The following is a 26932-nucleotide window of genomic DNA, read 5'->3' on the forward strand; positions in this document are numbered from 1 at the left end:
TGATTGTTATAATCATTAAGGATGTGTTCTATCGGTTTATACGATTTTAAGTTGATGTTTGAGCTGTTCATAGACAATTTTAACACATTTTTAAATCAAAAGGTCAAAACTCAATTTAGTAGATTTTCTCACATGTCACTTGCAACAGCATGGCCAAGGAAAACTGATGTCTTGATATCTTCATTTAACTGAAACCTTACATAAATGTCCATCTGCTTCATTAAATTTTAGGATTCAACATTTCATCACAGAGGAGAACAAATTCTTTACTTCTAAATCTTTTAGCAGAATACTGTTAAAGTGTGGTGCCAGCCAGACACTGCTATGTAAGCGGTTTACTATCCACCACATGTGAAGTTGCAGCAACAACACTGTCAGGAAACACAATTCTGAAGACTTTATGAATGTCTATATTTGATTTGTATGACTGATAGCATTTGATAGTTCTCAACACACACAGTATTGCTGTATCCAGCGTCCCTGATATCTCCAGGTAAGTCAGCATTTTCATTTCCACTTCTTTTCCAAGTGGACCATCATTCTCTGTTGCATCCAGCTGCTCAGAAGAGGTTGCTGGCTTTGAAACAAATTTAAATGCATTTTTTCTAGAAGACAGCATTGCTTTTAAAGTGTCTAGATGTTTCTCATAACACACGCACAATTTCAAGGCCAGATTCTGTCAAACTGGCAATGGAAGAGTCTTTGTTGCACGAAATGCATTTTTCTGTATGTTTATCGGTGTCATATGCTAAAAGCCGATCATTATACAATTTTTATTCTAGCCAGTTTAAACTGAAGATACATTTTCCATCCAGTGCTATATCATTTAAATTGAGGCAATATTCCTGTGGGGAAGGGGGGACCATCTAGAAACATAAGCAGATAATTAAATATCAAACATGGGTCATTCCTTACGAATACACACAGTTTTAAAAAGTTGTTGCACCATGGAATGGATTATCTCTCTCTCTCTCTCTCTCTCTCTCTCTCTCTCTCTCTCTCCCTCTCTCCTTTTTTTTCCATCACAGACACACATAACAGCTCTATTCTTTCATAGGTTATCATTAGAAATATGTGGCATTACAACTCATTTATTGAAAAATTTTGAAGGACTGGCAATAAAAAGTTAAACAAGATTTCAGGTTTTTTTTTTAATGTGTGCCAATATAAAAAAATTAATATTAATACTATTGCAATAGTAGTGGTCCGACATGAGCTTAAAATAATACATTTTAGAAGAAGCTTTCAATACAGATTAGTGACTTAATGAGCTTTTACAGTGTTTATGAAAAGCAATTTAAAAATTGTACTTACCAGTAAAAAAAATTAATCAACGGATCTTTTCATTTACCAGTGAAACACGTACACAGAGTGATTGTATCAGTAGAAAGATGACGGGGGAAATAACAAAACAACACTGCTGATCTGAATTTTCTTATTTACCCTCCGACGCCAACAAAAATACCCACAAGTTTAAAGTTCTGTATAAACAATCCAGTGATGTGATATGTAATTTATGTACAGCCCCCAAGCTCACAAATTACCCAAATTCTGGGTAATTACCCACAATTTGGCAACACTGCTGCTAACCACTTTATGGAGCTTCACAAGAGAGTGAGGAGGGAAGGGAGTGTCTTTCTCTTCTGGCTGTAGATGAGTAGGTGTTATTATTAGGGTCATATGAGCCAGTCACCACTGTGCTCGAGCTGAATGACTAAGGGACTTAACATCTGAGGTCATCAGTCCTCTAGACTTAGAACTACTTAAACCTAACTAGCCTAAGGACATCACACACATCCATGCCCGAGGTAGGATTCAAACCTGCAACCGCAGCAGCAGCAGCGCGGTTCCGAACTGAAGCGTCTAGAACCACTCGGCCACAGCGGCCGGCCACACTAAGAGCATTGCCCTTCATTTTGTGACCATGATCCACTGAAAAAAAAAATTCTGTAGTGATAATACACATGTTTCAAGGCACACAGTTTTTGCATCATGATAATATTAGGAGTTTTTAAGGGGTATTCAGGAGTTTCAAGCAGTCCTTAGAATTTTTTTCACAGTCAAGGTGGTCTAAGGGGTCTGTACACAACCTGCCAAATAACAGGCAGCATATTCTCTTTATGACTTTATTTTAGGTGTATGATAAGTTATGGCATGAGAACAAACTCAAACAGATTCCCTCACGCCTGAGATGTGTGGCAGGTCTCTCATACGTGGCACATTAATGTTTCATGTGTGTGAGTGAAATAAGATCCAATTCTCTCTATCCACGATTCACTGTTGCAATAAACTGCAGTCACCAAAGTGAACATAATGCACATGGTAGAAGAGGGCTGTTAACACCATTCAGCCACCAGCATGAAAACCTTTCGTTTGCCACCGTAACCAGGCTTGAATAATCTCTATGAGGTGCTCGTAATTGGTCATCTCACTCACTGGACAAAATTAGTTCCAGAAAGCCTACAGATCAGTGAACAAAATAAGCAACATCAAACAGCTAGCCATTCTAATTTCACAAAGGCCTTAAAATAACCAATATCACGCCTTCTCTTGGGAATCCCTACTCACTACAGTGAAATGAAATTAACAGCAAGTAATGTAAACAAGAAATTACACAGAATTATTGCAGAATATAACTATTCCACACAGGGCATTATCACTGTTCTGTCATGTGGAAAGCAGATTCCACAACATGAACAGCTGAACTGACAGAAGGAATCCTGTTGTTGTACACATCACCTAACACAAAATATTATAGAATTTATCAGGATATTTAAGAGTAACAAAGGAACACAAAATACTTTCCATAACTAAGAATAATATCTGCAAACTGGAAACCTAGTTACAGGTTCTCTGATAATTGGCTCTAGCTAATATCTCCATAAATCAAACTGAAAGTGTACTATTTGAAAGTATAGCCATAACAGCAGTTACGGAATGAAGCTTGAGAAGACAATGAAAAGATCATGAGGACATTACTACAGCGTGCGCAAACAAAAGATTGTCAGTGGAGGGATGACCAAAGTAAAATTTTCAAGATGTCTCAGTACAACAGAAGGAGAACAAAATAAAACTGGATTTGACACCAAATTGGCCCTGAAAACAGGAACTGACCACATGAAGGCAAATGGACAGAGTAGGTCAGTTCCACAACACATCTGTACACTAATACTAATTTGCAGCAATCTACAAACACAGCAGCACAAAAAACCAAAACCACCACACATCAGAAGATTGTTATGGAGGCCCCATCTAATTAGAAATTATTGTACGTACACATGAGAACCCAAAAATATAAAAGGCAGAACATGGTATACACTCAATTTTCCTAACACATGGCTCACTTAGTACACAGACAGTATGCATTACCATCTTAAATATCAAAAGTTTCAAATGCTGTATCAAAAACACTTTTCATGCTCCAAATTTGAATCCACATCCACAAAGACATCACATTTCATTCACCAATATTACAAAAAGCTTCCAGTCAAAAGACCTCCTCCTAAAGCAGAAAAACACACACACACACACACACACACACACACACACACAAAACCACCGAAGCTGAACTACAAACAACAGCAACTGCCAACTGGCAGTTGTTATATGCAGTCCAGCCTCAACGGCCGAACAGTGGTCACGTGTGTGTGTGTGTGTGTGTGTGTGTGTGTGTGTGTGTGTGTGTGTGTGTGTGTGTTTTCTACTTTAGAAGAAGGCCTTTTGGCCAGAAGCTTAACCATACAGCACTATTTTTGTTGTGCATGTCTGCAACTCAGCACTACTCTATATGGTGAGTAGCAATCTATCCTTTTCACAATAAATGGTATTAACAGTCTCGACAACAACGGACACCAGTAAAAGAAAGCATCAACATACATACAAATATTGTTGTGTTGCTGCATCTTTATCATTCAATTCAAGTTTTTGTATGGGCTATACAGAGCATTGAAATTTTATAGGTGCTAAAGAGAAAAATTTTACATCCACAAACAATAATCTTTATTTTCAAATTAACAGTTTTGTGGGGACATCACAAATAATTTGCTTAGAACTTTTTCCTTTTCATCTTTTTTTTTGCTTTAAGAACAAAATATCTCACAGTAAATAAATAATCTTAAAATTTGTGTGTGTTCACAAAACCATTTAAAAATTTGTTTTGTTATGCTCCAGGTAAGTAACTGCAGTCTATGGAATGGTTTTTCATAATGACAAACAGGTATCGAGACACAAGTTTGGTTTCCTTCTACAATCTTCAATTTAGGCCCTTGAAGTTGCAAGTTTTTTTTTTTTTGTTTTGTTTTTTAATTCTTGTGTTCCAAACAAAAAATCAAAGTCGGCTCATGTTTACAACTAAGAATTAACACACAAAGTTTTTTGAAAACACCGAACAAGAACACTGAACTACTACATTGAACAACTACATTGAACAGTTACACTGAATAGTTACATTGAACAACTACATTGAACAGTTACATTGAACAAGAACACATAACTGAATTGAAACTGGAATTCAATGTAAAATTCAAACACTGGATTTCATCTCATTTTACATTTATAATTAATTTCAGTTTGCATGAAGGGTCCAAGCATCAAAACAGGTAATACAAATTTCAAATTTCATTTGACTTCGTCTTTGGATTAAGTGCAGTTTGGATAATGGCTGTTTGGCACAGACAAAAAACATTTCTTTGTAACTTATTATTAATATCACATTCATATAAGTTATGCTTTGACTCCTTTGCATCAAATATGAAAATATAGAATTCACATTAAATTAATCAGTCTAAAATTGAAAGTAATTAAACAACAAATTTTGACAAGTTAGGTTTCTAATTGTCCTTAGTAGTTCCCTGTAATTTTCTTAACAATTCTTCAGCACAAGCATTCAATTTTTCCAGAAGCTTGTGTTTTTCATCACTTGCTGATGACGGTGCACCAAAACTAGATGCAGCTACGTGCTTTATGTGTTCCATAATTTGAGCATTTGTTGTTACAAGTAGCAATGGTTCATCCCAATCTTTACCATCAAAATCCCACATGCAAGTTCCCAGGGCAACAAGAGCCCGGAAGCTAGCTTCACTCTCTCTGATGTGCGGAAAAATGGCCCCAAGGGTCAGTGCTACACCCGTCAGTGTAGCAACATCTCTGTCATGATTCGCCGCCACACTCAGATTTAGCAAAACGGTGGCCACGGCCATCTAATAATGAAAGATACAATTCATGTAAAAACAATTGGTCTATAAATCCATGAAAACAACTATAAACACCACAAATGGAACATTAAAATAGATTCCCAGTTTGAATACACAATACACATGAAGACAGATTAGATGTGCTGGAACAATGATTTTATAGAACCATATAGTGTCTTGTAGGTAATACCTATTTAACAAATTATTTAGGAATAAAGGAGACAACTCACCTAACGGCAGAAGCACTGCGTTGTTGACTGATACACACACAAAAGGTACAGAGCTTTACTTTGCTAGCTTTCAGAATAGAATTGCTTCCACCTACAGCTTGAGAAAGGAATTGCATTCCAAAAGTTAGAAAAGTAAAGCTCTGCACTTTATGTGTGTGTCTCTGTCGAGTACACAGTGCTTTTGCCTTTAGTGAGTTGTCATCTTTATTCCTAAATAATTCATTATTCACAACTGGAACTTTTCATATATTTCAAATTTGGCAAGGACGAGAAAAGCAGCTTTACATGTGCATCCAAGCACCTTGCCTTCTGCTGACAACAGCAAACGCATTACACCAATAATGTGACATGTACTCCCTTTGAAAAATGTGATTACATGAAATGTTATTAACTAAACAGAAGAACTGATACGCGACAGTCAAAGACACTCAAATGTCATTATAAATACCACTCTGGGAATAAGCACATAAAGTAAAATGATAAAAGACTGAAGATCATCTTGGGTGTAATGGTAAAAATTGGAAAATGCTTGGGTCATAAAGAGTATTACTCTCCGTCACTTCAGAATAAAATTCAGGGAAACTGATAACATAGAAATTCATAGTAACTTGCATATTGTAAGAAACTTACAACACTTTTCAGGTCTAAATAATTTTTTTTAGATAATCCAGTTACATTTTGATCCTATTTTAAAGTTGATAAATACATTGAAATCTTCCATGCTGTCTCTCACAGGTAGAGGAACGCAAAAAATAAAATTCTATATTTCAAAATGCCTTCAAAAAAGAGCATCCTACTTCCTCCATTTGACACCACACAATCTTTGAATTGGGTTATATTAAAATAGAATATGTAAGTATTCTGTTACCATAACTGTATATCAGTAAAATGAAGTCAATAGACTGAAGAACTAAGTGTTAAGAGAATACTAGTCCATCAATCCAAATTTTCTATGAACTGTTCTGGGATTATTCATTAATATGTCATGGTTGACACCTCCCCTTGCCTTGTCCATTGTAAGACCATTAAAATGGAATGAAGTACTCTCTAAATTTCCCTGACACATCCCAACATATGCCTTATGGGGCCATTTCCTTCCTGATTTCCCCCAATTTGTATGTGTTTCCTGAGGTCTATAAGCCTGTACACACAAAATGTACCTGTTTTTGGTGCCCTCACTGGAAGGATCTATGCACTGGTGGCTGAACACATCCAACTCATTTGTCACAATATGTTATCCTATATCTGAAACACAAACCACTTCCTACATTGTCCACAGCTCCTCTCCCCTTATCACCTAGTATTTTACCTCTCACATCACCTAGTATTTTACCTCTCACAATCAATATCACCTTCCTCTGCTTCAAAATTTATATTAAAATTTACAAGCAAATCCATAAAACTATCATGGACTTTTTTATGGCATTGTCTAATGCTACCATGTTCAAGGCCATCTGTAAGAATCCTACATATCCATCAGTATTCTAAATCTTTCATTTGGTTTAGTTTCATTGATAATATCATGGTCTTAGTACAGGCAATGAAGCCTTATCCTCTTACTTCCCTTTGTTCCACCTTGTCTTCTTCAGTTAGCTAAGACTCGTTGCATATGATACTACTGTTATAATAAATCCCATTAGAGAGAAAGACGTGGGGCTTATTAAGTGGTTCTCTGAAAATTGACTCTCCCTACATTTTGAAAAACACACTAATTCAGTTCTGCACAACTAACAGTCATAACAACAATTGATTTAGCACATGAACAGGAGTCAGTAAGCAGTGTAGAATGCCCCAAATATCTGGCTGTATGTACTGATGAAAACTTGAATCGGAAGAAGCACATTGTTGAGCTTATCAAACAATTATGTCAGCTATTTTCGCTCTTCGTAAAATTGCTAGTCTTGGAAACAAACATGTGACCATCCTGACATTTTGCACATTTCCTGTCAACAATGTCTCATGGAATAATTTTCTGGGGGTTAACTCACCACTTAGAAAGTACTGATTGTACAAAAGCAAGCAGCAAGAATAATATGTGGTGTTCACATGCAGTCATCATGTAGGTATCTCTTCCAGGAGTTAGGCACTTTAACTGCAGCATCACAATACATATATTTGCTAATGAATTTCATCATAAACAGCCCACCAAAATTTGAGAAAACAACTATGTCCACCCCTAGAACACTAGAGAAAAAAAGTGACCTTTATTACCCATTATTAAAAATGCCACTGGCTCAGAAAGGAGTTCAATATGAAGTAACAAAATTGTTAATCATATTCCCAATAACTTAAAAAGTCTGACAGGTAGCAAAGCAAGTTTTAAGTCAATTTCAAAATCAATTTCTCCTGGACCACTCCTATTTCATGGACGAATTTCTATTTGAAGACTGGCAGCCAGTATATATATATATATATATATATATATATAAAAATTAAATTCTAATTTTTTCAGTGTAACTGCACAAGTAGGACTAAAACACAATAGCTTCATTGATTTCGTTTCCCACAAACTGATTCATTCCACACCATTTCAATAATAAAATCATTCTCTCTCTCTCTCTCTCTCTCTCTCTCTCTCTCTCTCTCTCTCTCTCTCCTCACACACACACACCCACACACACACACACACACACACACACACACACACACCTACCACATTATACCACACAGTACTGGAGAAAGTAAACCTCACATTATGCCAGAGCTGTAAATAACAATCACTGTGTCCAAGAATGAGTCACTGTTACTGAAATTCCCTCACCAATAAAGAGCCTTCTCACAAAGTATTATGAGTTTTCTGGTCTGACCTGACCACCTGCATTCAGTTATAATCCCGCAATCTGTTACCCTATTTACAGTAATTCTATATGCCTTATATTTACGAGAGTCAGATTACTTAACTTCTGTGTCTCCTACTCTTCTGGATTTTACAAAGCAGACTCCTTTGTTTCCAAATTTTATGTTTTTACATTTCCGCAAGATCTATTGTTCAATTCCTGGTTCCAACAAACTTAGTGCTCTACTTACCAAGTGGCTCAGGATATTAATCTAAAAAAGACCAGAATATCGACATTGAAGATACTGTTTGAAGATACTGTACCTGCATATGCTTAGAATAGGGTTTCCTATATCTTTTGATTGCATCAAGGATACTATCTCTCTGAGCCAGGAACAATTTTCTCCCTTCTTCATGAACCATCATATTACATATTGTACGTAAAGAAAGCACACGCAACACATCGGAACCATAGATTGGTTGCATGTATCTGTCAATCACATTCAGGATATCGTAACCATTACGGACACTGAATAGCCTTTGGAAAACAGGTTTTGAGCGTACCGCCACCCTCAACAGGTCCAATGCAGGAACAAGACAGTCTGTAAACATATAACACTGTGTTACAGCAGTTAACAAAAGAAACTAAAGTATGGTTAAACATGGATATAATGTGTTTTGCCACTAACTAACAAAAGAAACACCAATACTAATACATAAGTGTCACACAATACACATTTTGACTATTTTCTAGGTCTCAAAACAAAATCATGATCACTCTCTAGAGGGATACAGCACTGCTGGAGACAGAGATACATTGAACATTAGATTACACACCACTTATTCTGTTAAGACATACTAGAAGCATTTATGGTAAGATGTAAGAAGGATAAAACACCACACTTAACAGGAAATAAATGAAAATAAATTGGTTCCTTGCAGAGAACAGAGGACAAATACTAGTTAATGTCTCTCGCCCATGTTAACAACCCTTCAAGCTCACATGTGTAACTCATCAATATTGCTTGGTACCATACACAAAGGTGGCAAAACAGAAAGGGGCAAAATGACAATGAAAACATTCTTCCATCACATACTATACAAGACATCAAATATAATGCTAATCTTCCACATTGCAATGAATATTCGAAACACAAATGATACACATTTCACCATGAAACATTATTGAACATGGGGTTCCACAGCAGACAACCCCCACATGTTCCCATGCTGACATGACAACATCATCAGCTACAATTGCAGTGGGCAGGGGATCTACATCCATACTCCGCAAGCCACCTGCCGGTGTGTGGCAGAGGGTACCTTGAATAACTCTATCGGTTCTCCCCTCTATTCCAGTCTCATATTGTTCGTGGAAAGGAGGATTGTCGGTATGCTTCTGTGTGGGCTCTAATCTCTCATTGGCACTGGACTGTGTATCAATGGAAATGTGTTGCGTGGTTGGAATAATCATGTTTCTTGTTACACCAGGTTCATGGTCTTGACCAAAATAGCTGCTCAAAACTTGCACCATGCCATGGATGCGGGCCAGCTGGTGGGGGGGGGGGGGGGGGGGGGGGGCAGTATTATGCTATGTGTGGGAGTCAATTAGGCCTTCCACAGTAGCACAGTAATCGATGGCATCATGACAGCTGTTGGTTACGTGAACATTATTGCAGATCACCTGTATCCGTTCATACATGATGTCTTCCCCAATGGCAATGGCATGTCCCAGCTTGATAACTGTATGTTTCACTTATCCAGAATGATGGTACTGTGGTTTAAGAAACATGGTAGTTAACAGACATTTCTCTTGTGGCCACCAAATTCAGCTTTTCTGAACCCAGTGGAAAATGTCAGGATGCTATCGAGTGACAGTGCCATACCCACAAACCAATGGCCCGTAATTTATAGGAGCTGTATGACCTATGAGTAATCATCTGCTACCACAAACCTATCGAATCTTTAAGAACTTGATGAAGCCATGCCATGCAGAATTGCTGCTGCATTGCATTCAAAGATGGAGACACACACACACACACACACACACACACACACACACACACACACACACACACACACACACACAGAGCAATGGAAAATTACAGGCTGTACCAGACTAAGGTGAACGTGTGGAGCAAAACATCATCAAGCTTCTCATGGGGGAAAACGCCTGCGATTGAGTGGAGATCAGTTTTTTAAATCATCAAATCTCTCTGCATTTTCCTAATATATACTAGTTCCCGAATTTTCCCTCAATATTTTCAACAAAAAACTAAGGTTTTGTGGATAAAAAGGTCACACCATCCATTCAGGTACAAACTAAGTACTGAGGGGATTACTCCTCACCATTTCATTTGAATCTACTTTCCACCCTGATGTGGTCCAGAAGCAGGAAGCCTTTGTGTCACAACATTCTGCATTGAAACAACTGTGGTGTCATCCGAAGAATAGGTTGCCGAAGCAAGGTTGGCATCTCACAATGAAACCATGCATGCCTGACCAATGAATGTGCAACACTGGCATTGCCATGCCTCCTAGTGCTTTGCTACACCTCCGCAATCAATATTTTACTTACGGCTGAGCAGAGGAATGCTCACTCCATTTCGCAGTCACTGATCAAGACAACAGCATTGTTTTAGATCAGCCACCTGAATATTAAATGTCTTAGGCAGAAAATGATATAAACATTATGTCAAATAAACCTCAGCCAAAGACTTGTAAATTTGTGGGTTATCAAGTGATACTTTAATATCCCGAAACAGTTGCAAATACTCAGAACATTTCTGAGGAAATGGAGTGTATTAAGCTCAGTAATCTTCTTACCCATACTGTAATTAAGTAAACTAATATTTTGTGTGTCATAGTTCCACTCAATCCCCCCCCCCCCCCCCCCCCAAAGCTAGCCAATGAACCCACCCTTGTACTTCCATGTGTATTTTCATTTGACACAACAAATGGTGATGAAATTGTTTGCAAAATAGACTTGCTTTGCCAGCTGCACGGTTACTGTGTGCAAGTAAGGATGTGCTTTCACTGCCTGGTCTTGCCAACTTCCTGTTCTTGAAATCTGTGTATCATATCAAGTGTTTCACCATGTCTGAACCACCACAGGAAATATGTCTAACCAAAATCACTCCATTTCAATCGCAGGATATTGAATGCCGGCTGCTTGGCATTCAACAACTGATGTCACTACTCTCGTGCCAAGCAGCACCGCCACTGGTTGCTCCACCTAAATTTCGCCCATACCATAGTCAGGAAGCAGAATGGTCAGAATATTACGCATAACTGGAGGCCCATTTCACTGCATACAAAAGAAAAGGTATGGAGCTCAATGCTTTCTTCTTGTCGACAGTCGGAGCCAACATCTACCATTTGTGTGTTAAACTGCGTACAGACATTAGTCCCAAATCCATCAACTGCGACAACCTTGTTAAGCTACTAGATGAACATCATGATAGTCAAGTCCATGTTGCAGCAGCAAGGTTTAAATTTTTTCGTCTCTAGAAGCAGCCTGCACAAACACAAGATGGAAAGACAACCCGTTTCTACAAGTCACTGGGCATCATCCTTGGTCATTCTAAAGAAGCAATCTGGTAGTTTACATCCATGTGTTGACTTTAAAGCAACAGTAAACCCGCAAACTGTCATGGATTCTTTTCCTCTTCTACGTCTGGAGGAATTGATAGACAGACTGAGACAGGGCAGATACTTTTCAAAGACTGAGTTGTGTGAGGCATATTTACAGTTGCCATTGGATGCACAGTCCAAGCAATACTTTGTAATAAATAATCACCTATTACATCAGATTTATTGCTAATCCTGAGCAAATTTCTGCATTGTTCAATTGGCTGTTCCTTTTGTGTGGTCCAAATAATGCCAGAATGCATTTCAGCAATTAAGAGATGCATTGTTAAGTGGAAGATGTTCCATTCATTTTGACTCAGTCGTATTGTCATATTGGCTGTAGATTCCTCTTCTTACACAATCGGAGCTGTGCTCTCCCACAAAAGTGGTTCTTCTGATAGAACTATTGCTATTGACTCAAAAACTCTTAACAAAGCACAGTGTAACTACGGTCAGCTTGAAAAAGAGGCACTCGCCATTATCTATGGTATCAAAAAATCCACCAATATCTGTACAGTTGGAAGTTCTATTTGCTGACAGATCATGGGCCTCTGATGACCTCATTCAATGCTGCCAAGCCTGTCACACCTCAGACAGCTCAAAATTTGAAACATCTGGCTCTGATATTGTATAATTATCAATCTGAGCTGTTGTACAGGCCCACTGCCCAACATTCGAACACTGACTTGTCCTCTTCGTCATCAGTTGGTACTGCCACCGCATTTGAGTCATCTGAGGAATTATGGTTTCACACTGATTCTCAAAATTTTGAATGTCGTCAAAATTTGCCTTTTGATTTTCAGTGTGTTGCTGCTCTGCAGGTTGTTTTCCAATAAGTGTGACATGGGTGGCCATGCAGTTTGAAAGAAGCTCCTTACTCAGTGACACGTGACTTTTTCGCATCATCACACACTACCCACATGATCAGGTGTTATGCTGTTGCATGCAGATGTGCCTGTTGTGATTCCTCACTCCCTATAATGGGAAGTTTTGTCTTTATTGCACCAAGATCACTGGCGCATAGTTCACGCGAAGCAACTCACTAGACATCATTGTACTCAGCAGGGGATAGATGTTCAGACTGAGCAAATGACATCTCTTTCCAAAGTTTGAGAAAGACATTGGTCAGATCTGTCTAACCACAGTAATGCATTCATATTGATTTCCACGAGTCTGTTCTGGATCAAGATGTGGTTGTTAGTCTTAGACACTTACAATTCATCACTACTGCAAGTATGATATTGGCTTTGTCTTCTATTTTTTGTCTTGAATGTCACCCAGAGGTCACTGTCTCAGACAATGGACCACAATTCAAGTCAGTCGATTTCCGAAAGTTTTGTGGCACCTATGGCATACACCATGTGCTCACCGCATCTTTTCACCCTCAGTCTAATGGCGCCACTGAACAGTTCAGTTCAATGTTCAAAAGTCAAAAGGAGAAACTCCAGACCAGCAAGCTTTGATGATTTTCCTGTCCTACTGCTCCTTGCCACATATGACGGGATGTCAACAGCAGATCTGTTATGCACTCATAGACAGTGTAGTAACCTGTTGCATCGCCTGCGACCACCACAGACATAATACGTTTCGCCAAGTTAGATTAAGTTTCAGCTGCAATATGAAGTCATCTACAATTTGTTTTGGAAATAAACAGCCCTGGGAGCACAGTCATTAAAATAACCCCATTCTTATTGCAACATCAGATATTCTGCATGGCTGCAGTGGCACCACCAAAACCAGCTGTGGCGCACTTCCGAGTATGTCAGTGATTCTGCCACAGAATGTCTGTCCACAGACCCAGCATGTCGCTGGGGCCCACACCAGCAGTCACTTCCAACAAGGTTGGCTTTATCCATGGTGGTGCCCATAGAGGCCGTCACCCCGCTGGTGCCTTTCCAGCTGCCTGACCCAATGTCCATGAACGCTCCAGACCCCCCCATCATTGTCATGCTGCCCCAGAACATCACTTCGCAGTTCAACTCACCACTGCATCTGCATCTCTGGATATAGGAGTGCACTCTGATTATTTTTTTGGTCAGTGTTTCCAGTCACTTTCAAGGTGGATACTGTGTTTTCTGAAGAACAGCGTGCCAAATCAAGATTGGCACCTTGCAACAAAACCACAGAAGAGCATAGTCGCTGCATGCTGCCCCAATGAATGAGCAATACTGGCATAGCCACACCTCTTAGAGCTTTGCTACACCACTGTAATCAACAGTCTACTTACGGCTGTCACTTAATCAGACTCATGCTATTGTGGTTTAAGGAACATGATAGTGAATAGACATTCATGCTGTGTCCACCAAACTCAAGTTTTTCTGAACCCGATGGAACACGTCAGGATGCTATCGACTGCCAGTGCCATGCCTAAAAATCAACAGCCTGTAACTTATAGGGACAGAGACTTATGTGTAGTTATCTGCTGGCACCTACCTCTGGAAATTTCAAGAACTTAATGAAGCCATGGCATGCAGAATTGCTGCATGTTATACCAAGGAGAGATGGTAGTGAGAAGTGATTACGACAGTAATGTCAGCAAGCTTCTCATGGGAAAGAATTCCTGTGACTGAGTGGAGATTTCCTTCAATATTTTCAACAAAAAATTAAGTTTTTGTGGGAAAATAGGACACATCATCCATTCAGGTTCAAACTAAGTACTGAGGGGATTACTTCTCACCATTTCATTTTAATCTACTTTCCACCCCAATGTGGTCTGGAAGCAGGAAGTCTTTGTCTCATAACATTCTGCATTGTCAGCCAAACAACAGGGTGCCAAAGCAAGGTTTGCACCTCGCAATGAAACCATAAGAAAGTATGGTTACTGCATCCTGCACCAAGCAATGGGCACTGCTGGCATAGCCACGTCACTTAGAGCTTTTGCTACACCACTCTGTAATCGATGGTCTACTTAAGGATGAGCAGAGGAACGCTTGCCTCAGTACACAGACACCGATCAAGACAACAGCATTGTCTTAGATAGGCCACCAGAGTATTACATGTCTTAGGCGAAACCTAATGTGAACATTATGTCAGTTATACTTCAGGTGAAGACTCTTGTAGATTTGTCTGCATCAAGGGATGCTTTAATATTTGGAGAAATGGAGTGTGTAAAGCTAAGTAAATCATCTTATCCACACTGTCATAAAGTGTACTAATATTTCATGTTTCTGTATTTCTGACTAGCACAACACAATCAATCTACTCTCTCTGCCAAGATCACAGGGATCTTGCAACCAACAGTGTGAGAAAGTTTTATCATTTTCATTGTGGATCATCCAACGCTGATCGCAGCTCTTCCCATAAGCATCACCCTCCCACAGTAAACCATCTATCTCACATGTTAACCATTGACTAGAAGCCCCATGTCAAAGATCTGACATGCAGTACCATTCGGCAATGTATAGAAAGTTTTCATTTCAGGTATCAAGTGTGTTCCCTGCACTGTCAGGGGGCAATGACTGGGCAGGTACCTAATGCTCTCTCTACAACAGATTATCAAGACAGGTTTTAGGAACGTAATTTGATTCACTTACACAAGAGGTGCTTAAGCTATGATTGTGTAGCAGGTGGAATGTATACAACCTTGAGCGATCTTGCCCGCATGGCCTGCACTACTACACTGATGGAAAAAAACAAATGCATTACCTTCAAGGACTCTGTTCAGCAGCACCAAGGTATAATATGTGCATAATACAGAGGGGCTGCAGTGTTAGCAATCATTTGTCATGGACATCAGCCATCAGACGCTGCTCAGGGGGTCTGTCTGTGCACCTTCTGCTTTGATGCTCCAGGCACTAACTTTGCTGAATTTAGAGGTGAACAGCGTTTACAACATTCATTCTAGAGTACAACCATGCTCCATCGACAACTATGTACTCCTATTAAACAGCTTCAGCCGCTTGAATGAGGTCACATAGTGGGACTGCAGCAAGCTGAATGGACATATTGAGAATGTATTGAACATTCACATAGTACACACACACACACACACACACACACACACACACACACACACACACACACACACACCAAGATTGATGCATTGTGTGAGCAGCAGTGGCAGAATGAACTTCATCCAGGGACAAAATCTAGCCACACTTTACACCTGCTGTTTCTTCAGGGACTACTGGAAACAGTCTGCTTCAAGCTGGATTAAGATCACACACATCTCTGGCCAGGCTACCACTGACACCACAACAGCACCAAGCATTGCTACTCTGATGTCAAGAAAGAGTTACATGGAGGGTGAAATGGTACTCTGTTGTCTTCGGTAATGAGAGTAGGTTCTGTATGTACACAAGTGATGGCTGTACACAAGTGTAAGACGTGCTCAGCTGTCTATTGCAAACTGCATTCGCCCATGACAATGGGTCCCATCCAATGCTGCATTTTGTGGGGGTCATCAGTTACAATTCATGGTCACATCTGGTGTTTCTCCAGGTAAACTTAACCTGTGCCTGCTACATTGTACAGGCTATAATCTGCATGCTATTACCATTTCTTTGACAGGGAAGAGTACAACACAGTCGGGACCCAAGGGCTTTTAGGTGAACTCACAGAAGTCACCAAATTCAAGCAAATGCCAGAGATCATGAAATCTATGCTATACTGAGAGATAAGATATGCAGTGTCAGAACACTTCACAATGGCCTACCTCATGGTTCAGTGCTCGCCTCCTCACTTTTCAACTTTGTATTATATTATCAGATTTACACAACACAACATCACATAAATTTTCCCATAGCAATCATTTAGCAATTACCACACCATCAAAATCACGAGTATTATACCAAACGGCACTTGAAAGCAAATTCTAAATCTGTATCACTACACACCTCAACAATAAAGAAGCCAACAGGACGTTGAGCCTGACACTCAATCTAGAGTCAATTAAACATGGAAACACCTATAAATAGTTAGTAGTTAAACTTGACCATACATTTCCATACAAGCACGACCTACAAGTAGTGAAGCAAAAACTGAAATCCAGAAACAATATACTAGCCAAACTAACAGGCAGCCCATGGAGAAATGATGCAAACACACTGTGCCCATCAGCACTGGCACGTAGTACTGCAGAATACTGTGCCCCAGTGTGAGCAATGAGTGCCCACACAAAAAAAGTTGATGTGGAGCTCAGTGAATCGATGATGATCATAAGTGGCTCACTGAAATTGCTAGCCAGTGTCCAGTCACCAACATCACACACAATGCTGCAATAAAAAAGAAGACAAAAAAGATATCAAACCAATGCAGTCTGCAAATTCTTCATTATTTACACACAAAGGATCAACTGAAGTCGAGGAAACCTCACCAGAAAATCTTCCAAAGATTAGAAGTTTTTGAGGTAGAAAGGGATTGGCAGGAACACTGGTGAACAAATACCCTGCAAAATGGATTCCTTACTGCTGACGTGATCAAACAATACTCTGGACAAGAATGAACAGAATAAGAACTGGAACAGGTCACTGTAAAAGCTTAACGACAAAGCAGGATATTGCAGATGATCCTTTTTGTGAGTGCAGTGAACTTCAAACTGTAGGTCATATTTTAAATTGTGTAATTTATGTTTTCAAAGAAGGGGGGATTAAAGAAATCCACATCTCCAGAGAAACCCTTGAGTGGTTGGGTGATCTTCAGTGTGCTATTTGACTGTAGTGTGTATGGGTATATCTTCCCTCATTAATAGACACTTTTTTCCTCAGATTCATGGGATCCTGTACTTTGCAGTTCAGATGTGCTATCTGCTAGCCACAAATAAATTTGGTAACCACAGGCTGAAACCTCTCTTTACACAGAAAAGTGATAGCCCTAGATGTTTCACACGTGTCAACATGTCATTATTACAGTTCCCCTCCATGCATTCAAAGAATGCTTCAATGACATGTGGTATCTTCATTAAGTAGTTTCATGAAGAATTTGTTCCATCAGTGATAAAGCACCTGCAATCACTTAAGTCAAAAAAAAAAAGCTCTATTAACCCTTGATCACTGTACAGTGTATCAACCTGCTGATGTGTTGCAATCAGAAGAAAATTTTTTGTCTACAACACAACAGCATTAATTCAGCCACTGGATCAGAGCATCCTACGAGCATTCAACCCTTTTGCTGCTACAGAAGTGCTCTCGGTATTCAATGCTGAGCGCAGCTTTGTTGTGGCTATGCTGCTTGCCAAATGCTGGTATCTGTACCGAGAAAGGGTCTTCTGGCCTCTATGAAATACTTACCAACCAATTTTAAGAGAACTATTCACTGAAAACATTTGAGTTTTGCACATCTTAACAGTCCGATACCTTCATTTGATAAATGATCTAGATCAAATGTAGATAAGATAAACAAATACTACTTGCAACAAAGAGCAGTTCAATACCTTATTTCATTCTCAAGTTATTGATTTTTATATCCGATGGATGGTCACATGCAACACACCCATTTCTGTCCCCGTGAATCAGGAATTACGTGGTCACAACAATCATCATATTTCATAAACAGTTCAAGATATTGAAAGAAGAATTCCTCCCCCCCCCCCCCCCCCCACCCCACCCAAATGACAGTACACAAAGGGGCACATATGTCATATGATAAACACTTGAAACTCTTGTTCACCGAGATGTGGAAGTAACTCATCTGCAGCACTGAGAGATTGGTGGCTTGGATGCATACAGATGTCAATAGCACTGTGGGAAAATCCAAGTGCCCCAAGTTACATGCCCACAGCATCTTGAGAGCAGCAGAGCAGGACATGTACACACATCCGCAGCAGCGAAAGACTTAACACTCACTGCCGTTGTGAACTGCTCATTCCAACAGTAAATTCACATGGGAAAATGTAAACCAGTTTGAAATCTGACAACTGTTATGCATTCGGTAAGTCTGGCATAGCAAAGCAGTCTGAGGAAAATTGGGAATTTCTGGATAAAATTATCAGTTTTGGAAAACACAACAGATGAAAAAGGAAGTGACACAGGTTTCAACATTAGTGACATCAGGTCTGCATGTGGTGTTCGCCAACGCAATGTTGATCTTAAAAGACCTGAACCACTGGGCAGGCATCAACAACAAGGAACTGATTTCAGACACCATAAATGAAGAACACATTACTGATGCTGTAGAAAATGAGGACATAAAGTGGTTGAAGATGAGGAATCATATATGATGTTTCCAGTACATACGAGATATATTGGATAACAAAGTGTCAATGTGAACGAAGAGACCAAGTGAACCAAACCATAGTGGGTTGTTGAAACTGATGCATAGAAAACAATTTGCACAGAAGAGAATGTGTGAAATACCGCGTAAAAAAAGGGAAAGGAAAACTGACTTATTTAAAGCAGTGAAAAAATGAACCTACAATAACTTGCAGAGTGCTGTAAATATTTGTGTATTTTTTAGTCTATTTCATATACTGTAGTGCAGAACAGTATTTTATTTGGAGCTCTAGTAGAGTTACTGTTTCGTTTATTAAAATGTATTACATCTTATATGCTTCAAAGTTAACTGCTGTAGCATATATAGTACAGTATAACATTGCATTTTCGTGCTTTTTGAAACTTTCTGTGCATTGCAAATATACTTCCTGGGTTTGCTGGCAGATCATATTGTGTAAATCGCACAATATTTCATCTATGCAACTGCTTGACATATTCAGGTGGTGGTCGTTGCTGCTGAGTATTGTTTTTCATTCCACAGTTCACTCTCTCTATGCTGTGATGCGGGGGTAAAGCTTTCCCATGACAAATATATTATATCGCATGGTAGATAAGCAACTACGTCTAAACAAAGACTACTTAGTATAATAGACAAAAGGCATTTAAGACATACCTTCAGGCCAATGCATCATTTTAATCAAAGCATTCATCTGAGTCTCATCGAGGAGCCTTTCATTAAGTAGCATTGTCACTTGATCAACATGTTCAATATCCAGCTTATGTTCTCCTGCCAGGTTATTGTTAAGGAAAAGTTTATCTGGAAAGAAACATGCAGATAACTACATGAAAATTATAATATTTATTATTTTAACAAAATGCACATCAATCATGAATTATTTGCAGTATGTTTCAATTTCTTTAATGGAGATATTACAAAAGATAAAAACAGACAATGAAAACTGAACACTTCTAAAAACCTGATGTAGAAACAAAATTTTCATGGGTCATTGACAGAGGGTAGTTGAAGTATAAACCAATATAGCAAGCACGAAAACATTGAGCCTATAAAACCACATTTGACTAGGTGAAAAGATAATCTCTTGTTCTGGACATCACACTGGGCTAGTAAACATTGCAAAAATGATATGATACAATGCCTGCATTTAATTGACTTTGCACATCAACATATTATGAGCCTGCAGGAGACTGACTACTACTTTTACAAAAAATGTGAGAGTTAGCTGTGTATCGATGCTGGACATGGTGCAAAGGAAATGCACATCCACGTAGTCCTGATTCCACATAGAGTATGCATACAGATTCACACTTAGACTACATCATCACACAAGAAGACATGGCTGATTGAAAGGTGACCAGAGCACAAGTTAAGGGCAATTTTGCACACACCGGGTTTGGTAGTATCAATAAGTTTACTGAAAGATAGGCAACATGCAAAGATGCTGCTTGCCTGACTTCCTGTCATAAAGTTGTGTTTAGTGATGAGAGAAGGTTCTGTCTTGCTTCAGTGATAGTTATTTGCAAGGACAGTTTCAAGCAGTAGGTACCAAAAAGATCATGCAGTACTATGTTCTTAAGAGCAGTCACGGAAGATGAATTGCGGAAAACTATACAGACAGGGTATAAGGATGATCCCAACAACTACAGACCAGTTTCACTAATATCAGGTTTCTCAAAAATCCTAGAAATGCTTATGTATACCAGATTAGTTAACTATTTGGACAAACATAACATTCTCATACCCTCACAACATGGTTTCAGAAAGGGTAAATCTACAGAATCAGCAATTGCCAGTCTAACAGACTACATTTTACAGTCCTTGGATGAGAAAAAGGTTGTCTCTGCAAAGTTTCTGGATCTTTCAAAGGCATTTGACAACATTGACCATGAAATGCTGATACAAAAATTAAGCAACTATGGCATTCGAGGGCAACCTGGTGAATGGATAAAATCATACTTGTGCAACCGCAAGCAGTATGTATCATTAGGAAACTCATACCAATCAGACACCAAACCCATCAAATATGGAGTGCCGCAGGGTTTGGTAATGGGGCCATTGTTATTTAATGTGTTTGTTAATTATATAGGTGTTGAGGAGGAAGAAAAGAAAATATTGTATGCTGATGACATGACACTACTAAATAGTGACCAAAAATAAGGAACAGCTTGAGTATGTATGCAGTGTTTAAAAACAAGGAAAAGGCTGTAGACATGGATTTAGAGGTTGATGGAACAAGGCTGGAAGAAGTAGAATCTGCTAGATTCTTAGGTATTCTTGTGGGTAATGAACTTAAATGGAAAAAACTATTAATAATGTCTGTAAGAAACTGAGCTCTGTCATATTCTTAATGATGCAGCTATCACAGTATTCAGACAAGAACCTTCTGCGTACAGTGTATTATGGATTTTCCGAACCATACTTACAGTATGGAGTGACTGTGTGGGGAAACTCAAACAAACAAGAGACAAAACGAGTGTTCACATCACAAAAAAAAAGCAATTAGGACCATTTTAAGAAGAAAGACCTCTGAAACATGCAGAAACTGTTTCAAGAATTTATGTATCTTAACGTTTTCATCGTTATATATATACAAAGCAATAATGTACATCACAAAAGGTAGTGAGGACTGGATTACAAATGCTAGTGTACACACCCACAATACAAGAAGGAAGAATGAAGTACGGAGCATACCCCACAGACTGGCAATGCTAGAAAAAGGACCCCAGTACTCTTATATCAGACTACTAAGAAGTCTGCCCAAAAACCTGCAAGATAGTGTACTTTACAATGACTTTCCAAAGAAACTTAAAGACTATCTCATTGAAAAAGAGTTTCACAGTGTTGCAGAATACTTATGCCATAAAATTTGTATATATTGTTATTCATTATCAGTGATATAAAAAGGTAAGCTAAAGGTGTAGAAAAATAAGTGATACTGAATGTTAATACTTTGACATGTCCTATATTACATGTACATTTACTGTACACTATGTAATCTTACACGATCAAATAAAATTCAATTCAATTCAATTCCAGAAGAGTGACAACTACTGGAACCTGCCATTCAATGAGATACAGGACCAATTCCATGCAATACACAAAGGGAGCAACATCTTACAATGACCATACACCACTGGTTTTGAGGACACACTGAACAATGCAGGACACCCATTGCCTATTGGCTTTTGTCTTGGGATCTTCAGCTGACTTTTGTGAAACCATTTTTTCTGACATTCCATCAGCACTAGCGACTGGCATTGTCAAAGCTTCACCCTCCATTGTTGGTGGCTACCAGTTTGTCAGTTCACCACCAGCAATTAAGAATACACTATGCGATCAAAAGTATTCGGACATCTGGCTGAAAATGACTTACAAGTTCATGGCACCCTCCATCGGTAATGCTGGAATTCAATATGGTGTTGGCCCACCCTTAGCCTTGATGACAGATTCCACTCTTGCAAGCATACGTTCAATCAAGTGCTGGAAGGTTTCTTGGTTACTAGCAGCCCATTCTTCATGGAGCACTGCAGTGAGGAGAGGTATCGATGTCAGTCGGTGAGGCCTGGCAGGAAGTCGGCATTCCGAAACATCCCAAAGGTGTTCTATGGGATTCAGGTCAGGACTCTGTGCAGGCTAGCCAATTATAAGGACGTTATTATCGTGCAACCACTCCACCACAAGCCATGCATTATGAACAGATACTTGATCGTGTTTAAAGACGCAAACGCCATTCCCGAATTGCTCTTCAACAGCGGGAAGTAAGAAGGTGCTTAAAACATCAATGTAGGCCTGTGCTGCGATAGTGCCATGCAAAACAATAATGGGTACAAGCCCCCTCCATGAAAAACACGACCACATCATAACATAACCGCCTCCGAATTTTACTGTTGGCACTACACACACTGACTGATGACGTTTACCAGGCATTCGCCATACCCACACCCTGCCATCGGATCGCCACATTGTGTACTGTGATTCGTCACTCGACACAACATTTTTACACTGTTCAATCATCCAATGTTTACGCTCAGTACACCAAGTAAGACATTGTTTGGCATTTACCGGCGTGATGTGTGGCTCGTGAGCAGCCGCTCGACCATGAAATCCAAGTTTTCCCACCTCCCGCCTAACTTGTCATATTACTTGCAGTGGATCCTGATGCAGTTTGTAATTCCTGTGTGGATAGACGTCTGTGTATTACACATTACAACCCTCTTCAACTGTCGCTGGTCTGTCAGTCAACAGACGAGGTCAGCCTGTATGCTTTTGTGCTGTACGTCTCCCTTCCCACCCCCACCCCGCACCACCACCACCACCACCACCACCACCACCACCACCGCCACCACCACCACATTTCCAATTCACTATCACTTCAGAAACAGTGGACCTAGGGACGTTTTCAGCATACAGACATATGACACAAGTGACACCCAATCACCTGACCACGTTCGAAGTCCGTGAGTTCCACGGAGCACCCCATTCTGCTCTCTCAAGATGTCTCTTGACTACTGAGGTCACTGATATGGAGTTCATGGCAGTAGGTGGCAGCAATGCACCTAATATGAAAAACTGTTTTTGGGGGTGTCCAGATACTTTTGATCATATAGTGTGTGTCACAAGTTCATGACTAGTCAAACTCATTAACTCCAAACTCATACACAGCTATGAAATACTGTCCCAAAACAATCAAAACAGTTCTACCACTTGTGCGATTGACAGCATGCCAAAGACAATGTCTGCATTGCTACCACGAAGGCTTGCCCAATATACTAATATGGTTGTTTCAGCATTGTTCCATACATAGTACCTCAGAACTGTTTGACTATCTATCTCTGAATGTAATGATTTTTTGTAGCCTACTTCACATGTATTGTTTCTACAATAGAACAAATAAATTGGGAGACACTCAAAAAATGTTCCAATTTTTATTTTCAGCATCACTAGGGATAGAGAAATTGTGGTACATTTTATTTATGTTCACAGTACAATTCATAATTGATGTTACTGACGAAGCTCATATGGTAAATTCCACACACTGTAGACATCTGAAGGAATAAGAAGTTTTGATATAAATATTTAATACCATCAACATTTATTTGCTCATGGAAATAAACATCTATAAACAGAATAACAAGGTTTAGAAAGCAGTGCATATAATTCTTTTCTTTTCCTATTACATCTTGTTGCCTTTATAAGTATCAAATAATTTAAGAAACTGCGTTTTCCTTCCTCAATGGAGGTGACTATTTCATTGTTGAAGAATCTTATTTATGCATGGAGCAGGACTTTTCTTTGTCAAGGTATTATGAAACCTGCATAATTTTTTGCTTTCAGGTATTAGGTCACTTTCACAAGAAAGTATGAGGGAGGGGGAGGGGGGACAAAGTAGAAACTCACACATTATCTTCACAATCTGTCATGAAAACAAACCAAGCAATAAATAAAACATAAGAACAAACAGAAGAACACAACCCACTACCGTAACATAAAGGAATATGGTGGTATTATGTTATCTTCAGATGTTAGCAGATAATGCTAATACTTTGTTAATGAAAAAACTTTGTTCCAGAACACCATTCACATTGACATTCTGTGCCATACCTTTACATTGATTGGTGGCAAGAATGCTACCATTTAAAACATGTTTTAGCATGTTTTGACATGACATTGAAATTACATCCAGAATGACTCTGCTTAAGTCTACAGAAATGGAGAAATAAGTTAATAACATAAATGAGAAGTTGTGTACCTAAATGGAACTTAACCTGACTATGAGAAGTGTGACTTCCTCTTAAAGAATTCTCAGATGAATCCAAGATGTTTCATGAATGACATCAGCATCTACATGCAAATTATGTTACTTGTCACTCTTCATAGAATGCTGGAATGTGTTACACACCAATATCTTCATAAAGTCTTTAATAACATAATGGAGAGGACAATGTCCATATCTGTCCGTCAATTCCAGAATCAGTCTAGCCTCTTCATATGCATTATATGTAGCCACAAAAATGAGCACGACATTCTCTCTCTGAAGACCAGTTCTCATTAATACCATGAAAATTTTCTGGACTTATGACAGTTATTCTGAGCTCTTACACTTGCATTGTGAAACTTATCCACAATACTGTTATACTAACCAATATGACAGATAAAAGGGCTGTTCAAACCCAGCCTATTTCTCTTCTTCATACAATATTACGAATTGAACTAAATATAATGGGCACATTGCTGAAATTCAAGTTAAATACGTCATATTATGAATTTTTCAACAGTTGACATAATAAGAAGGTACAGTCAACATTTGCTGTTTTGAGAGGTTAACTATGCACGAATAATTCCTACAAGGTACTACTGAAGCAATATTAACCATCAAGCACAGAAAGTAAAAATTGTCTGTTACATAATAATGTATCTGGAGTAACTGCTTACCTTCAATAACTGTCTTATTGAAGACATTGAAAGCAATGCAAGTCCGCTGGGGGAAGTATCCAGTATTATCATCATCTGGAAAAATACACAAATTGTTTCAGTGCTCACAGTATTTAACAGTGACTTGATAATGGTGACAACAGCAACGATGTGGATATTATCAACAATGGTGGCAGCTGTGGTGGTGGTGGTATCAATAGTGGTAGCAACAGAGTGTCAATAACATAATCATAACATTATCATCAAACCGAATTACTTTCATAAGAGACGGAGGGGGGTATAAAATGGGTTTCAGTTATAAACAACAGGTACAAATGATGTCAGTAAACGTGTCACACCTTACAATAAAAACTTAACTTTCAAGAGATATTAACATTTACAATATGCCAAACTGAAGTGCGAGGAAGTTTAAACAATGGACAATTCAGATTGGTATGTCAACAATATTATGAAAAACACAGATAGTTACTCACCGTAAAAATAACACGTCAAGTTCCAGACAGGCACGATGAAAAGTCTGTTGCAAAAAAACTTTCAGCCAAAGCCTTCTTCAGAAAAGAGAAAAATGCACACATTTACACAAGCAAGCATATGTCACAAACACACGACTGCTACATCCGACCACTCTGGCCAGACTGCAACAGAAACATGTTGAATGAGAGCAATAATCCGGAGTACAGCAGGTAAGGGAGAGGGATAGCAGGGTATGGGAGGGGAAGAGGAACTGATGCTGCAGGGACTAGAGGTGGCAAGACGAGGCATGGACAAGAGAAGAGGAAGAGAAGAGGAAGAGAAGAGAAGACCAGTGGACGCACGAGCAGAGAGCAGTGCACAATGAGGGTGAGGGGAGCTAAATTGAGAGGTAACAAGACAGAGGGAGCGGAAACAGCTGGGTGGAGGGCAAGAGGACAGGTTACTATAGGTTGAGGCTGAGATGATTTTGGGAGTGCAGAATATGTTGCAAGGATAACCCACATCTGCACTGTTCAGGAAAACTGGAGGTGGAGAGGCATATCCAGATGGCCTGGGTTGTGAGGCAGTGACTGAAATCAAGAATGTTCTGTACTGCTGCATGTTGTGCCATAGGGTGGTCCACTTTGCTCTTGGCCACAGTTTGGCAGTCGATGTTAATCCTCATGGACAGCTGCTTGGCAGTCATGCCAATATAAAAAGCTGAATAATGATTGCAGCAGAGCTGGTATATGACATGCTTGCTTTTGCAGATAGCCTGGCCTCTAATGGAGTAGTATAAGCCTGTGATAGAACTGGAGTAGGAAGTGCCGGGTGGGTGGACTGGGCAGGTGTTACACCTGGATCTTCCACAGGGATATGATCCCTGTGGCTAGGGGTTGGGATTGGGGAGTGGCAGAGTGGCCAGAGGCAGCAGTCATGTTTGTGAGGTATGCTTGCTTGTGTGAATGTTTCTCTTTCCTGAAAATGACTTTGGCCGAAAGCTTACCTGTAATAGTCTTTTCATCATGCCTGTCTGCCACTAAACTTGTCAT

General features: G+C 39.3%; 1 protein-coding gene across 1 annotated transcript in view; it reads right to left on the reverse strand.

Annotated features, from left to right (window-relative positions):
- Window positions 1-4278: 4278 nt before the first annotated feature.
- LOC126470054 (phospholipase A-2-activating protein) overlaps window positions 4279-26932 on the reverse strand; it is a 137398-nt gene continuing 114744 nt past the window's right edge. The window contains exons 10-13 of the mRNA XM_050097559.1: window positions 25428-25502; window positions 19650-19793; window positions 8523-8800; window positions 4279-5198 (exon numbers count right to left, since the gene is read on the reverse strand). Of these exons, the coding sequence (XP_049953516.1) occupies window positions 4830-5198; window positions 8523-8800; window positions 19650-19793; window positions 25428-25502 (866 nt within the window). The 3' untranslated portion in view covers window positions 4279-4829. The remainder of the gene's footprint in view (window positions 5199-8522; window positions 8801-19649; window positions 19794-25427; window positions 25503-26932) is intronic.

Source organism: Schistocerca serialis, chromosome 3 (genome assembly GCF_023864345.2).
Source record: "Schistocerca serialis cubense isolate TAMUIC-IGC-003099 chromosome 3, iqSchSeri2.2, whole genome shotgun sequence".
Lineage (NCBI taxonomy): Eukaryota > Metazoa > Arthropoda > Insecta > Orthoptera > Acrididae > Schistocerca > Schistocerca serialis.